Below are 13,981 nucleotides of genomic sequence, written 5' to 3' on the forward strand. Positions count from 1 at the left end.
GGGAGGCTGAGGCAGGAGAATGGTGTGAACCCAGGAGGCGGAGCTTGCAGTGAGCCGAGATCACACCACTGCACTCCAGCCTGGGCCACAAAGCGAGACTCCATCTCAAAAAAAAAAAAAAGAATTTATTTCTGAAATTGTCAAATATATAAAACAGTAAACAATAATATAACAAACACCCTGCGTACATTCATCAACCGATTCTAAAACATGAACAGCTCATAGCCAATTTTTCATACACCCCCTGTAGTAGTTTCCTAGGGCTGCTGTAACAAAATATCACAAACTGGGTGGCTTAAAGCAGCAGAAATTTCTTCTCACAATTAAGGAGGCTACAAGTCTGAAGTCAAGATATCAGCTGGGTTGGATCCTTCTGAGAACTCTTAAGGGAAATCTCTTCCATGCCTCCTAGCTTCCGGTGATGGGTGTCAATGATTGACACGTTTTTTTTTTTTTTAATCACCCTAATCTCTGCTTCTGTCTTCACATTCCATTCTTCCTTTGTCTCTCTCTCCATATGGCCATCTTCTTATTAGGAGATCAGTCATATTGGATTAGGGGCCTGCCCTACTCCATCATGTGACCTCATCCTAATTACATTTGCAATGATCCTTTTTCCAAATGAAGTTACTCTCTAAGATACTGGGGGTTAAGGACTTCACATACATTTCTTGGGGACCACAATTCAACCCATAGCAGTCTGCCTTCTGGTCCCCCCAGAATTTATGTTCTTTCCACATACAAAATAGATGTGCTGTATCCCAGTATCCCCCAAAAGTGTTAATCTATTTTGATGTAAACTCTATAAGTAAGTCTCACATCTTACCTGAATAGAGTAAACTCAGAAAGTCCCAAATCTCAACTTCTGAATCATCTGAATTGGCGATGGGTTAAGACGTTGGTTAATCCTGAAGCAAAATTTCTATCTCTGCTGGGCATGGTGGCTCACACCTGTAATCTCAGCACTTTAGGAGGCTGAGGCAGGCAGCTTACCTGAGGTCAGGAGTTGAAGACCAGCCTGGCTAACACAGTAAAACCCTGTCTCTACTAAAAATACAAAAAGTAGCTGGGTGTGGTGGCACATGCGTGTAGTCCCAGCTACTCGGGAGGCTCAGGCAGGAGAGCTGCTTGAACCTGGGAGGCAGAGGTTGCAGTGAGCTGAGATTGCGCCATTGCACTCCAGCCTGGGTGGCAAGAGCGAGACTCTGTCTTAAAAAAAAGAGAAAAAAAAAAAACCTTCTATTTCTAAACCTGTGATACATAGAAAACAAGTTATCTGTTTCTGAGATGCAATGGTGGGACAGGCAGAGAAGCATTCCCATTCCAAAAGAGATAAATTGGAAGGAAAAAAGGGGCTTAAAGCAGGTTTGTAAGTCTGCAGGACTAATTCCATTCCGTTCTGAGACTTGAAAATAGTTCTCTGTGGCTTGATATTCTGTTCTCTAGGCCCACTGGCATGGCCTTACCCCTTGGTCCTGGGTTGGCATCCTGCCCTTTTTTTTTTTTCTTATGACTACTTAGTTCCTGTTTTGTTTTGTTTTGTTTTTCTACCTTTTTAATCTTAAGTACAGATGCTTCTTGAGTTATGAGCAGCTTACATTCTGATAAGGCAAGAGGATTATTTGAGCCCAGGATTTTGAGGCTTTAGTGCATGATTATTGCACCTGTGAACAGCCACTTCACTGCAGCCTAGGCAATATAGTGAGACCCCATCTCTTTAAAAAAAGAAAAGAAAGAAATATACCTTATTTATCTAACACCTTGGCTTAGCCTAGCCTACATTAAACATGCTCAGAACACTTACATTAGCCTATAGTTGGGAAATAATCATCTGGCTACATGGTTCACTGGTCAAGCAAGCATTGGTTGTTTAGTCTCATGATGGTGTGGCTGACTGGGAGTTGTGTCTTGCTGCCACTGCCCTTTTATTTTATTTTTGAGATAGGGTCTTGCTCTGCCACCCTGTCTGGAGTGCAGTGGCACTGTCGTGGTCACTGCAACATCAACCTCCCAGGTTCAAGTGATCCTCCCTGCTCAGCCTCACAAGCAGCAGGGACTACTGCCACATTGTCGGGGGAAATTCAGCCCATGATATTTCACATGAGTTCTTTTCTATTTTCCCTAAATGTCAGCCGGTCTGAGAAATAAAGGGAAACAGTACAAAAGAGAGAAATTTTAAAGCTGGGTGTCCAGGGGAGACATCACATGTCGGCAGGTTCCGTGATGCCCCCTAAGCTGCAAAACCAGCAAGTTGTTATGAGTGACTTTCAAAAGGGGAGGGAGTGTACGAATAAAGTGTGGGTCACAGACATCACATGCTTCACAAGGTAATACAATATCACAAGGCAAATGGAGGCAGGGCGAGATCACAGGACCGGGGTGAAATTAAAATTGCTAATGAAGTTTCGGGCACACATTGTCATTGATAACATCTTATCAGGAGACAGGGTTTGAGAGCAGACAACCAGTCTGACCAAAATTTATAAGGTGGGAATTTCCTTGTCCTAATAAGCCTGGGAGTGCTGCGGGAGACCGGGGCTTATTTCATCCCTTATCGACAACAATAAAAGACAAACGTTCCCAAAGCGGCCATTTTAGAGACCCCCCCCCCCTTAGGAATGCATTCTCTTTCTCAGGGATGCTCCTTGCTGAGAAAAAGAATTCAGCAATATTTCTCCTATTTGCTTTTGAAAGAAGAGAAATATGGCTCTCTTCCGCCCGGCCCACAGGCCACCAGACTTTAAGGTTATCTCCTTTGTTCCCTGAACATTGCTGTTATCCTGTTCTTTTTTCAAGGTGCCCAGATTTCATACAGTTCAAACACACATGCTCTACCAACAATTTGTGCAGTTAACACAACCATCACAGGGTCCTGAGGCGACATTCATCCTCAGTTTACGAAGATGACAGGATTAAGAGATTAAAGTAAAGACAGGCATAGGAAATCACAAGAGTATTGATTGGGGAAGCGATAAATGTCCATTAAATCTTCACAATTTATGTTCAGAGATTGCAGTAAAGGCAGGCGTAAGAAATTATAAAAGTATTAATTTGGGGAACTAATAAATGTCCATGAAATCTTCACAATTTATGTTCTTCTGCCATGGCTTCAGCCGGTCCCTCCGTTCGGGGTCCCTGAATTCCCGCAACAACATGCCATCATGCCTAAGTTTTTTCTTGTTTGTAGTGACAGGCTATGTTGCCCAGGCTGGTGTCAAACTCCTGGGCTCAAGCTATCCTCCTGCTTCAGTCTCCCAAAGTGCTGGGAAGTACAGGTGTTTGGCTCACTGGCCTGGCCTTCTTTATGATTTTTAAAACGATTTTTCTTGGGTTATTTTCTTAGTGGTTGTTGTAGGGCTTACTATCTTTATCTTGCTAGACTGTACTTAATTGTAGTAAGATGTATAAGCATATCTTTTTTTCCTTAAGCATATCTCATTTTATTGGGCTCCTATTTATTGTACTTCACAGGAATTGCATGGTTTTTTTTTTTTTTACCAAATTGAAGGTTCGCGGCAACCCTGGAGTAAGCAAGTCTATCAGTTTCATTTTTCCAACAGCATGTGCTCACTTAGTGACTCTTTGTCCCTTTTTAAAATTCTCATAATATTTCACACATTTTCATTATTATATCTGTTATGGTTATGTATGATCAGTGACCTTTGATGTTACTATGAGGTGAAGTTAATAAATGTTGTATGTGTTTTGACTGCTGTACTAGCTGGCTGTTCCCTCATCTCTCTCTACTCTCCTCAGGCCTCCCTATTCCTTAAGACACAGCAATATTGAATGTAGGCCAATTAGTAACCCTTTGACAATGCACATAGTCACCTAGGAGCTCTGATGAAGATGTATAAGAAAATGTTCTTTTCGTGCCTGCTAACACAACATCCATCCTGCAGTCCGTGGATCCAGGAGTCAATTTGATATAAAAGTCTTATTATTTAAGAAATACATTTTGAAAGGCTATGGCTGCTATATAGAGGGTGATTCCTCTGATGGATCTGGGCAAAGTACATTGAAAACTTTCTGGAAAGAATTCACCATTCTAGGTACCATTAAGAACATTTGTGTTTTATGGGAGGTCAAAATATCAACATGAACGGGAATTTGAAAAGAAGTTGATTCTGTCCTTCATGGATGACTGGGAGATTCAAGACTTTGATGGAGGCTGCAGATGTGGTGGCCAGTAGCAAGAGAGCTAGAATTAGAAGTGGAGCCTGAAGATGTGACTGAATTGCTGCAATCTCATGGTCAAACTTGAAAGAATATCTTCTCATAGATGAACAAAGAAAGTGCTTTCCTGAGATGGAATCTATTTCCTGTGAAGATGGTGTAAACATTGTTGAAACGACAACAAAGGATGTAGAATATGCCCTATACTTAGTTGATTAAGTGGCAGCAAGGTTTCAGAGAATTGGCCCCAATTTTGAAGAGAGTTTTACTGTAGGTAAAATGCTGTCAAACAGCAGCACATGCTACAGAGCAATGTTTTATGAAAGGAAGAGTCAATTGATGTAGCCACTTTTATTGCTATTTTAAAAAAGGGCTGGAAGTTCATTAATCACAACCTTTTCAAAGACAGTAGGATTGCTTGAAGCCAGGAGTTTGAGACCACCCAGGGCAGCAACAAAGCAAGACCTTGTCTCTACTAAAAACAAAACAAAACAAAACAAAAACAGTGAAGTGAAAGTGCCACAACCACCACCTCAGTGAGTCAGAAGCCATCAACACTGAGGCAGGACTTTTTACCTGCAAAAAGATAAAGACGTGCAGAAAGCAGTTTTCTCCTGTAAAGCTCCATTGCCCTCTTCCCCCTTTTGCTGTTATTAGAATAAACATTATATATGAAATCACGCCACTGCACTCTAGCCTGGGCAGCAGAGTGAGACTCCTGTCTCAAAAAAAAAAAAAAACAAAAAAAAAAAAACAAAAACCAGGCCGGGTGCAGTGGCTCATGCCTGTAATCCCAGCACTTTGGGAGGCCGAGGTGGGAGGATCACGGGGACAGGAGATCGAGGCCATCTTGGCTAACATGGTGAAACCCTGTCTCTACTAAAAATACAAAAAAAAAAAAAAAAAATTAGCCGGGCATGGTGGTGGCGCCTGTAGTCCCAGCTACTCGGGAGGCTGAGGCAGGAGAATGGTGTGAACCCGGGAGGCAGAGCTTGCAGTAAGCTGAGATGGTGCCATTGCACTCCAGCCTGAGGGACAAAGCAAAACTCCGTCTCAAAAAAAAGAAAAAGGAAGCAAGCTGGGTATGTGCGTTTAGAGGTGCTGTACATTTTCAGCATTATAAATGAATAGAGATGAGTGGCAGTAGTTTTTTTGGTCCATAGATTTTTGGTATCTTAACTAGTTTTGGATCTCTTCCACTAAAGGGATTGCCTGTTCAACGTTGTTAGGAATGTAAGTACTGAAGGCAAATTGCCTGGGTTTGAATTTTGTTCTGTCCCTTGCACCCTGCCTGGTTTCAAATCCTAGCTCTGCTTATTAAGTTCTTTTAAGGTGATGATCTTTGAGCAAATGTCTTAGGTTCTGCTTTCCCAGTAAATGGACACAATAGTTGCTACCTTGTGAAAGATTCATGTAATTGACCAGCGTTTACCAAGTAGCATCAGTGTTTAGTTTCAGTCATTGGTGATTCTGCAGTTGGACTGTGAGGGGGTATTGGGGTGGGGGGTGGTGTGTGTGTAGCACTTAATTGCATGCAGGAAGGAAAAGATACTTTTGATAACCGACAGGCAGCTTTTCTCTGCTTTTGTGTCAAAAGGGAGGAAGGGAGTTTGGAGAGGGAAATGAATTCTCTGTAACACTAAGCTCTCTTCCTCAAAACCAGAGATAGATAGAATGTGTAATAAATTTACAGAATTTCTAGACTGAAACAGTCTGATTTTTTAAAATTTATCTTTATTTTTTCAGGTTGAGACTGAGCTCAAGTTAATCTGTGGCGATGTTCTGGATGCACTGGACAAACACCTCATTCCAGCAGCTACCACTGGCAAGTCCAAGGTTTTCTATTATGAAATGTAGGTTCTATACTAGAAAGGAAAATGTAAGATTAAAAGCTGGCCTTTTTAGAATCATGACTTTCTTCTATGTAGGTTTCCAACTTTTATTTACAAATAATTGTTTAATGTTAGAAGGATAGTTGATGTTGGAATAAAAAGATGGTCAGGCTATTATAAAAATGCATTAGCTTTTGCTTTACTTATTTATATTGTTTTGCTTTCATGGGACCTATCTCATTCCCCTCCCCTAAACGGCCACACATTGCACAGTGCTGGCTGAATGTTTCATGTAGAAATTTTATTTTATGATTAATACACTTGTGCCATTTCTTGGAACCACTTGCTTGTTTAATTCTAGTCTATCAAGCGATAGTTTTGTTGATATTTAGAGGCTCCTCAGTTAATTTCTGTGGGATTTTTGGTTATATTTAATAAGGAAAATAGTATGAAATGTCTAAGAAAAAAAATGAAATGAAGCCAAATATTCCTGAGAGTGTTTAAAATTATTGAAGCACACTTGTTAATTGTTACGTATATTTTTTGTCACATATTTTATATTATATAGAACAATTTTAGCTATTTTACTTTAAAAATCATTGTTCCTGGTTTAATTTTTTTTAAATTTTGCTGTAGGAAAGGGGACTACCACAGGTATCTGGCAGAATTTGCCACAGGAAATGACAGGAAGGAGGTGGCAGAGAACAGCCTGGTGGTTTACAAAGCTGCTAGTGATATTGAAGTAAGAGAACTTTCACCAATGCATCCCATTCATTTATGTCTTGCTCTCAATTTTTCCATATTCTCCTGTGAAATTCTGAATTTCCCTGACCTTGCCTGCAGGTAAGCTGTGGGGAAGAACACAAGCTGTCAGTGTGAAAGTGAAGAAGGATAGCCATTTGAGTGTTCCGTCTTGTTTCTTGGGACTGCCTTTGTAGGCCTGGCTGCGTAGTAATTTTTACGGCTCTTAGTTGAAGCTGCTTTGTATTAAAACAGACCTATCTCAACCCAGTAGCATAGCAGTCAGGATAATTATTTTGATGTGGCATATTGTTGTTGTTAGTAGACTGAAAAGAAATCTAACATGTTAATATAACTAGAGGAAGGAAATGAGAGAAAATTATAATAGAATTATCTTAATTTTTGTATATTAGTGTTCAGTCTTTGTGGGCATGTTTTTAATAGTTATTCTCCTAGCAAACATCATTTTATATTTTCTGTTTTAGCATAAACAAGTTTCATTCTTACTAATGTGTGTTAAATTGTTCCCCCTTTTATACTTCAGCTTGTTCCCAGTTTTTGATAATGTAGATACAAATTTAAGGAATATTTATATGTATATAACTTTTTACTTTTAAAAAGTTGTGACAAAATATACATAAAGTTTATCATAGCCATTTTGAAATGTACAGTTCAGTGGCACCAAGTACATCAATAGTGTTGTGTAAACACCACCACTATGTGAAAACTTTTTCTTCACTCACACAAAACAAACTATAGCCATTAAACAATAACTCTTCATTTCCCCCTCCCCAGCTGCCAGTAACCTCTGTTTTACTTTGTCCCTATGAATTGGCCCATTTTAGATACCTCATAGAAGTGGGATCATATAATATTTGTGCCTTGTGGCTGTCTTTATTTCAGTTAGCATAATGCTTTCAATGTTTTGTTAATATTAAGCGTGGATCAGAGCTTCAGTCCTTTTTATGACTGAATAATGATCCATTTTATGTATTTTTCACACATCGTTTAGCCATTGAACTTTTGATGGACAGTGAGTTTCTTTTCACCTTTTCCTATTGTGTGACTAATGCTGCTATGAACATTGGTGCACTATTTGCTTGAGTTCTTGTTTCAATTCCACCTGGGAGTGGAAGTGGAACAGATAATTACTTTCTTTTAAGACACAGGATCTTATTCTGTCCCTGCAGTGGTGCAATCATAGCTCACTGCAGCCTCAACTTCCTGGACTCAGGTGATTCTCCTGCCTGAGCCTCCCAAGTAGCTGGCACTAGAGGCTCGTGCCACCATGCCTGGCTCATTTTAAATTTTTTTTTGTAGAGGCAGGGTCTCGCTATGTTGTCTAGGCTGGTCTTGAACTCCTGGCCCAAAGTGATACTCCTGCCTCAGCCTCCCAAAATGCTGGCACTACAGGTATGAGCCACTGCACCTGGCCTTTTTGCCCATTTTTGAATTTGTTTTTTTGTTTGAGTGTTTGGAGTTCTTTATCTATCCCAGATAGTAATCTCTTTGTATTTTCTCCTGTTTGGTAGGCTGTCATTTTGCTTTATTGATATTGCTTTTTGTTTTTTTCTTTTTGAGATGGAGTCTCACTCTGTCTCCCAGGCTGGAGTGCAGTGGTGCGATCTCGGCTCACTGCAACCTCTGCCTCCTGGGTTCAAGCGATTCTTCTGCCTCAGCCGCCCAAGTAGCTGGTACTACAGGTGCGTGCCACCTCACCTGGCTGATTTTTTTTTTTTTGTATTTTTAGTAGATGGGGTTTCACTATGTTGGCCAGGCTGGTCTCGAGCTCCTGGACTGAAGCTATCAGCTTGACCTCACCTCCCAAAGTGCTGGGATTATAGGCATGAGCCACTGCACCTGGCCAAGAAGAAAAATTATCTCTGTTTGCCCATTGATTTTCTATGTAGAGAACCATAAAGATTCTACAAAAAATTGTTAGAGCAAATAAACCAATTCAGCAAAGCGCAAAAATCAGTTGCATTTATATATGATAGCAATAAACATTCCAGAGAAAAGAAAATCATTGTAATAGCATCAAAAAGAATAAGGCACTTTACAATAAATTTATCCAAGAAAGTGAAAGACTCACACACTGAAAATGATAAAACCTTGCTGAAAGTAATTAAAGAAGACATAAATAAATGAAAGACATCCTATGTTTACGAAGGAATACTTAATATTATTATGATGTCAAGACTATCCAAAGCAATCTACAGATTCAATGTAATCGTTCAGAATATTCCAGTGGCATGTCTGATTTTCTTTCTGAAATAGAAAACTCGTTCTAAACCTCATAGGGAATTTCAAGGCACCCTCCCTGAATAATGAAAACAATTGTGAAAAAGAAGAAAAGAGTTGGAGAACTTGGCCGGGCGTAGTGGCTCACGCCTGTAATCCCAGCACTTCGGGAGGCCAAGGCAGGTGGATCACGAGGTCAGGAGATCGAGACCATCCTGGCTAACACAGTGAAACCTCGTTTCTACTAAAAATACAAAAAAATTAGCCAGGCGTGGTGGTGGGCACCTGTAGTCCCAGCTAGTCGGGAGGCTGAGGCAGGAGAATGGCGTGAACTCGGGAGGCAGAGCTTTCAGTGAGCTGAGATCATGCCACTGCACTCTAGCCTGGGCAACAGAGTGAGACTCCTGTCTCAAAAAAACAAAACAGGCTGGGTGCAGTGGCTCACACCTGTAATCCCAGCACTTTGGGAGGCCCAGGTGGGTGGATCTCTTGAGGTGAGGAGTTCGAGACCAGCCTGGCAACATGGTGAAACTCCATCTCTATTACAAATACAAAATAGCTGGGCATGGTGGCGTGCACCTGTAATTCCAGCTACTCGAGAGGCTGAGGCAGGAGAGTCACTTGAACCCAGGAGGCAGAGGTTGCAGTGAGCCAAGATCACGCCACTGCATTCCAGCCTGGGTGACAGAGTGAGACTCTGTTTCAAAAAAAAAAAAAAAAAGGAAAAGAAAAACCAAAAACTGTGATACTGGCATAAGGACAGACATCTAGATCAATGGGGTGAAATAGAGGGCCCAGAAACAAACCCTCACGTCAGTGGTCAGTTGAGTTTTGAAAAGGGTGCCAAGATGTGCTGGGCACAGTGGCTCACACCAGTAATCCTAATACTTTGGGAGGCTGAGGCAGGAGGATCACTTGTGGTCAGGAGTTTGAGACCAGCCTGGCCAACATGGCAAAACCTTGTCTTTACCAAAAATACAAAAATTAGCCAGGCGTGGCGGCGCATGCCTGTAATCCTAGATACTCGAGAAGCTGAGGCACGAGAATCACTTGAAGCTGGAAGGTTGAAGTTGCAGTGAGCCGAGATCATTCCACTGCACTCCAGCCTGGGTGACAGAGTGAGACTCTGAGAAAGAAAGAGAGAGAGTTGAGGTTGCAGTGAGCCAAGATCACTCCACTGTACTTCAGCCCGGGTGACAAAGTGAGACGAGAGAGAGAGAGAGAGAGAGAAAGACAGAGAAAGAGAGAAGGAAGGAAGGGAGGGAGGGAGGAAATAGAGAAAAGAAAAGAAAGAAAGGAAAGAGAGATGTGCCAAGACCATTTAATGGGGGGAAAAACAATCTTTTCAATAAACAGTGCTGAGAAAACTGAGTATATGTAAAAGAATGAAGTAGGATTCTTACCATACACCATATATAAATTTAACTCAAAATGGATCAAAAACATAAGAGCTAAAATCATGAAACTCTTAGAAGAAAACATAGGGGAAACCCTTGAAAACATGGGATTCAGCAATGTTTTCTTGGATATAACACCCAAAGCACAGGCAACACAAGAAAATAGATAAATTGATCTTCATCAGTTGAAGAACTTTCATCAAAAAACACTATGAAGAGAGTGAAAAGAGGCCAGGTGTGGTGGCTCATGCCTGTAAATCCCAGCATTTTGGAATGCCAAGGTGGGAAGATCAGTTGTGCCCAGGAGTTTTGAGATCAGCCTGGGCAACACAGGGAGACCCCCATCTCTATAAATAAAAAAAATAAAAAATTAGCTGGGCATGGTGGCATGTGCCTGTAGTCCCAGCTACTTGGGAGGCTGAGGTGGGAGGACCACTTGAGCCCAAGAGGTCGAGGCTGCAGTGAGCCATGATTACACCACCGCACTCCAACATGGGTGACAGAGTGAGACCCTATCTCAAAAGAAAAGACCAAAAAAAGTGTGAAAAGACAACTGACAGAATGAGAGAAGATATTTGCAAATTGTATGTATGATGAGGGATTAATATCTAGAACATATTAAAAAAACTCCTACAACTCAACAATTACAAAAACAAGGAAGCCAATTCAAAACTGGGCAAAAGGCTTAGACATTTCCCCAAAGAAGACAAGCACACATGAAAAGAAGCTCCACATCACTGATCACACCAGGGCGGTGGCTCATGGTGGAGGGAGGATGGTTTGAATCCAAGAATTTGAGACCAGCTTGGGCAACATAGTGAGATCCCATCTTTACAAAAAGTAAAATAAAACTCAGCCAGGCATGGTGGTGCACACTTGTAGTCCCAGCTACTCTGGGTGGGGCGCCGAGGCAGGAGGATCGCCTGAATCCAAGGAATTCAAGCTTGAAATAAGCTATGATTGCATCACTGCACTCCAGCCTGGGCAACAGAGCAAGACCTTGTCTCAAAGAAAAGAAAAAGAACTCAGTCTAAACTCAATTTTCATCCTTCTGTGTTCCCTACACATTTGCAAGATACCACACCATTATTCATCATTAAACAGCAATGGCTGCATAACTTTCTAGCCTTCAGATGGCCATAGTGAAATTTATTCACCCTTTCTTGGTCATGTAGGTCATTTCTCTCTTTTTTTTTTTTTTAAAGTGTCTTGCTATTGGCTGTTTATTAGTCTTTGCTTTCTGAATCATTTCTGCTTCGGGTCCTGTGGCCCTGCTTGGCTCCTGCCCCTTCTTTCCATTGGCTGCCACCTCTCCCTTCCTCCTTTCCCACTGGGTCAGGGACTTCCTGGGAAAGACACGTCTGGCTTTGTGTGCCTTGCCTATAGCCATGGTTTTACTATGTGATGTCACCACATCACTGACACTTGACTTAAGGAGATGAGTCATAACTTGTGCTGTCATTTCTCTCCTGAGAAGCTAAATTAAGAGATACAGGAAATGCTCCTGAGCAGCCCTGGAGAGCCAAACTGAAAAGCCACTCACACTTGGGGTTGAGGCCACCGATTTTATTTTATTTTATTTTATTTTATTATTTTATTTTATTTTATTTATTTTATTTATTTTATTTTATTTTATTTTAGTATTGTATTGTAGTGTAGTGTATTGTAGTGTAATTTTTGAGACAGGATCTCACTCCATCGCCCAGGCTGGAGTACAGTGGTGCTATCTCGGCTCACTGCAGCCTCTGTCCCCCAGACTCAAGCGGTCCTCCTACCTCAGCCTCCTGAGTAGCTGGTACCACAGGTGGATGCCACCATGCCCGGCTAGTTTTTTGTATTTTTCGTAGAGACGCGGTTTTGCCATATTGCCCAGGCTGATCGTGAACTCCTGGGCTCAACTGATCCACCTGCTTCAGTCTCCCAAAGTGCTGGAATCAAAGATGTCAGCTATTGTGCCCGGAGGCTATGATTTTGCATCACCCATGTACTGATGGATCAGCCTAGAAAGTGTGTTGTGACAACTCAAGCGTCAGTTACAGATTAATGGGTAAAGAAATGGTGGTAGAGACATACGAGACAATAACATTCAACCCTAAAAAAGAAGGGAATCTTGCCTTTTGCAACTACATGGATGGACTGGGAGGCCATTATGCCAAGTGAAATAAGCCAGGCACAGAAGGACAAATACTGCATGGTTCCTTTTTTTCTTCTTTTGAGACGGAGTCTCGCTCTGTCGCCCAGGCTGGAGTGCAGTGGCGCGATCTTGGCTCACTGCAAGCTCCGCCTCCTGGGTTCACGCCATTCTCCTGCCTCAGCCTCTTGAGTAGCTGGGACTTCAGGCGCCCGCCACCACGTCGGGCTAATTTTTTGTATTTTTAGTAGAGATGGGGTTTCATCGTGTTAGCCAAGATGGTCTTGATCTCCTGACCTCGTGATCTGCCCACCTTGGTCTCCCATCACAAAGTGCTAGGATTACAGGCGTGAGCCACCGCGCCCGGCTGCATGGTTCCATTTTTATGAGGTATCTACAACAGTGAAACTCACAGAAGCAGTGCATACAATAGTGGTTAGCAGGGGCTGGAGGGTGGGCAAAACGGGGAGTTGTTCCATGGGTGTAAAGTTTCAGTTATGCTAGAGGAATACGTTCTAGAGATCTGCTGTACAACACAGGGCCTATGAATAACAATGCTGTACATTTCAAAATCTGTTAAGTGGGTAGGTCTCATGTTGTGTTGTTACCACACACGGGAAAACCCAAAACAAAACCAAAACCAAAGAGACACAAGGAAACTTGGGGAGGTGTTGGCTATGTCTATTCCCTCAGGGTAGTGACAGTATCATGGGTGTTTGCAAATGTCCAGACTTACCAAATTGTACACATTAACCACGTGCAGTTCTGTGCATATCAGTTATTCCTCGATAAGGCTGTTTCTTTTTTCTGTTTTTGAGACGGCGTCTCATTCTATCTCCCAGGCTGGAGTGCAGTGGTGCGATCATAGCTCGCTGCAGCCTTGAATTCCCAGGCTCAAGTGATCCTCCCGCCTCAGCCTTCAGAGTAGCTGGGACCACAGGCATGTGCTACCAGGCCTTGCTAATTTTTATTTTTTTAATTTTTTGTAGAGATGCAACCTCGATATGTTGCCCAGGCTCTTCTTGAACTCCTGGGCTCAAATTATTCTCCTGTCTTGGCCTCTTAAAGTGCTGGGATTATAGGTGTGAGCCACTGCGCCTGGCCTCCTCTCTCCCTTTTTCTGTTCAGGATAAGCCAGTGGTCCCTGGGGTCCTTTCTCATCTGTACCCCAGGAGTCTTCTGGAGCTGAACCGAGGCTCTTGCACACGCACATCTGGGCTTGGACCCAACATCATCAGAACTGACGCTCTAGACACATGGCTTTGACTCCTTTCATAAAATGTCCACATCAGCAGCTTTTACCCATTTGTTCAACAAATACTCATTAGCAGGCTCCTGTTCCCTCAGCCTTGGTGTAGGCCCTGGGGTTACTGGGGGTAATGGTGGGTATGGCCCCTACTGTCATGAAGGTTAGTGGTGAGAGAAAGGAAGAAATAACTACACAAGATGCTTTTGGTGATGAA

The 13,981-nt window shown here is 42.2% G+C and overlaps 1 protein-coding gene across 1 annotated transcript in view; it reads left to right on the forward strand.

Annotated features, from left to right (window-relative positions):
• The window catches only part of LOC454608 (PHD finger protein 14-like), a 39,495-nt gene that overhangs the window by 23,605 nt on the left and 1,909 nt on the right, over positions 1–13,981 (forward strand). Inside the window, exons 4-5 of the mRNA XM_016931920.4 lie at positions 5,923–6,029; positions 6,645–6,750. Coding sequence (XP_016787409.2) covers positions 5,923–6,029; positions 6,645–6,750 — 213 coding nt within the window. The remainder of the gene's footprint in view (positions 1–5,922; positions 6,030–6,644; positions 6,751–13,981) is intronic.

This window comes from Pan troglodytes, chromosome 19 (assembly GCF_028858775.2).
Source record: "Pan troglodytes isolate AG18354 chromosome 19, NHGRI_mPanTro3-v2.0_pri, whole genome shotgun sequence".
NCBI lineage: Eukaryota > Metazoa > Chordata > Mammalia > Primates > Hominidae > Pan > Pan troglodytes.